Source organism: Plasmodium fragile (assembly GCF_000956335.1).
Source record: "Plasmodium fragile strain nilgiri unplaced genomic scaffold supercont1.43, whole genome shotgun sequence".
NCBI classification, from domain to species: Eukaryota; Apicomplexa; class Aconoidasida; order Haemosporida; family Plasmodiidae; genus Plasmodium; species Plasmodium fragile.
The window spans coordinates 28,375-29,751 of NW_012192623.1; the positions used below are offsets into that span (position 1 = coordinate 28,375).

General features: G+C 34.2%; 1 protein-coding gene across 1 annotated transcript; it reads right to left on the reverse strand.

The window, feature by feature from the left end:
- Positions 1-513: 513 nt before the first annotated feature.
- On the reverse strand, positions 514-1,314 carry AK88_03622 (uncharacterized protein; the record flags this gene model as incomplete). Its single annotated transcript, XM_012481233.1, has 1 exon — positions 514-1,314. One exon carries the CDS (start codon positions 1,312-1,314, stop codon positions 514-516), a length of 801 nt encoding a protein of 266 aa, XP_012336656.1.
- Between the last annotated feature and the right edge of the window lie 63 nt (positions 1,315-1,377).

Below are 1,377 nucleotides of genomic sequence, written 5' to 3' on the forward strand. Positions count from 1 at the left end.
AAAAAAAAAAAAAAAAAACAAAAACAAAAACAATATATGAAGAAATAGTACTAAATGATGTTAAAAAAGTATTTGAAAATCTAACATAAAAAAAAAAAAAGATACATAAATTAACATATACGCTAGACACACATTGGCGACGATTAGTACCGATGTCCTGCATAAAAAAGCGAGACACCACAAAGCGAGTGAAAATCCATGAATATATCTTAAGCTGGTAGCATTTATGATGTTACTCGTATTTTTATTTCATTTACAGTGTCTTTTTAGTAGTTGCCCCTGCATAGCATCCTAGCTGTAAGTCTTATATTTCCTCACTTGTGCCTGAAGTCATACACCAATAAACAGATTTATCAACATTGAGTAAAAAAGAGCACATATGCCCATAGTATAACCATAAATAACAGAAATTCTATTACACCTAATGATAGCTCCCTTGTGTGCCTTATCTAATATTGTATACCCATAATATTACTCTGACTGATGATTCTCTGTTTTCACTTTATGCGTAAATTACCCAGACGAGGGTTTTTTCTTTTTATATTTTTTCCCTGGTGCAGTTACATGGGTATTATTCAATTTCTGACTTAAATCACTGTCCACTGTGCTACTACCTGGTACAACGCTTCCCAATTCTTCATTCTTAGACGTATCCATTTTTCTATCATTCGACCTATCCTTCGACTTCGCTTCCTTCGATTCACCATGTTTTTTATAATTCGATGAGTTATTTTTTAATGATACACTACTCACTGTCGAATTTTCCCCATTCCTTGCACTCTTCGTTTCTGCTCTATACGCTTTTTCCTCAACATTGATATTACCGTCTATTGAATTCTTTTGCACTTCCGTGATCTCAGGTGGTTTCGTCTTGCTTCCCTTTTTCTTCCTATGATTCCTATTATTCTTCGCACTAGCATTCAGATCAGCGTCCGATGCGTTTTTTTTTGTCCCAGTATTTTGTTCCTGCAACTTTTCATTACTTCCACTTTTAACATTGTTCTTTTTATTCCTCTTGGAATCCAGATGTAGTTTACTACCGGAACTTCCTTTTTTCTTACCTGCACTGTGCACATCAGAATTTTCCGTTTTCCCCGTTTCTTTATTCTCTGGCCTACCGACCACAGAGTCAACATGCTCTTTGGTCCCAGATGTATTTTTTTTTAAGCTAGAATTATATATATCTTTTATACTTCCATTTCCCATTACTGACTCTTCTGTCTTATCCTTTTCTGTTTTAACATTCACTTTGGTCCCAGATGTATTTTTCTTTAAGCTAGAATTATACAAATCGTTTAAACTTCCATTTCCCATTACTGACTCTTCTGTCTTATCCTTTTCTGTTTTAACATTCACTTTGGTCCCAGATGTATTTTT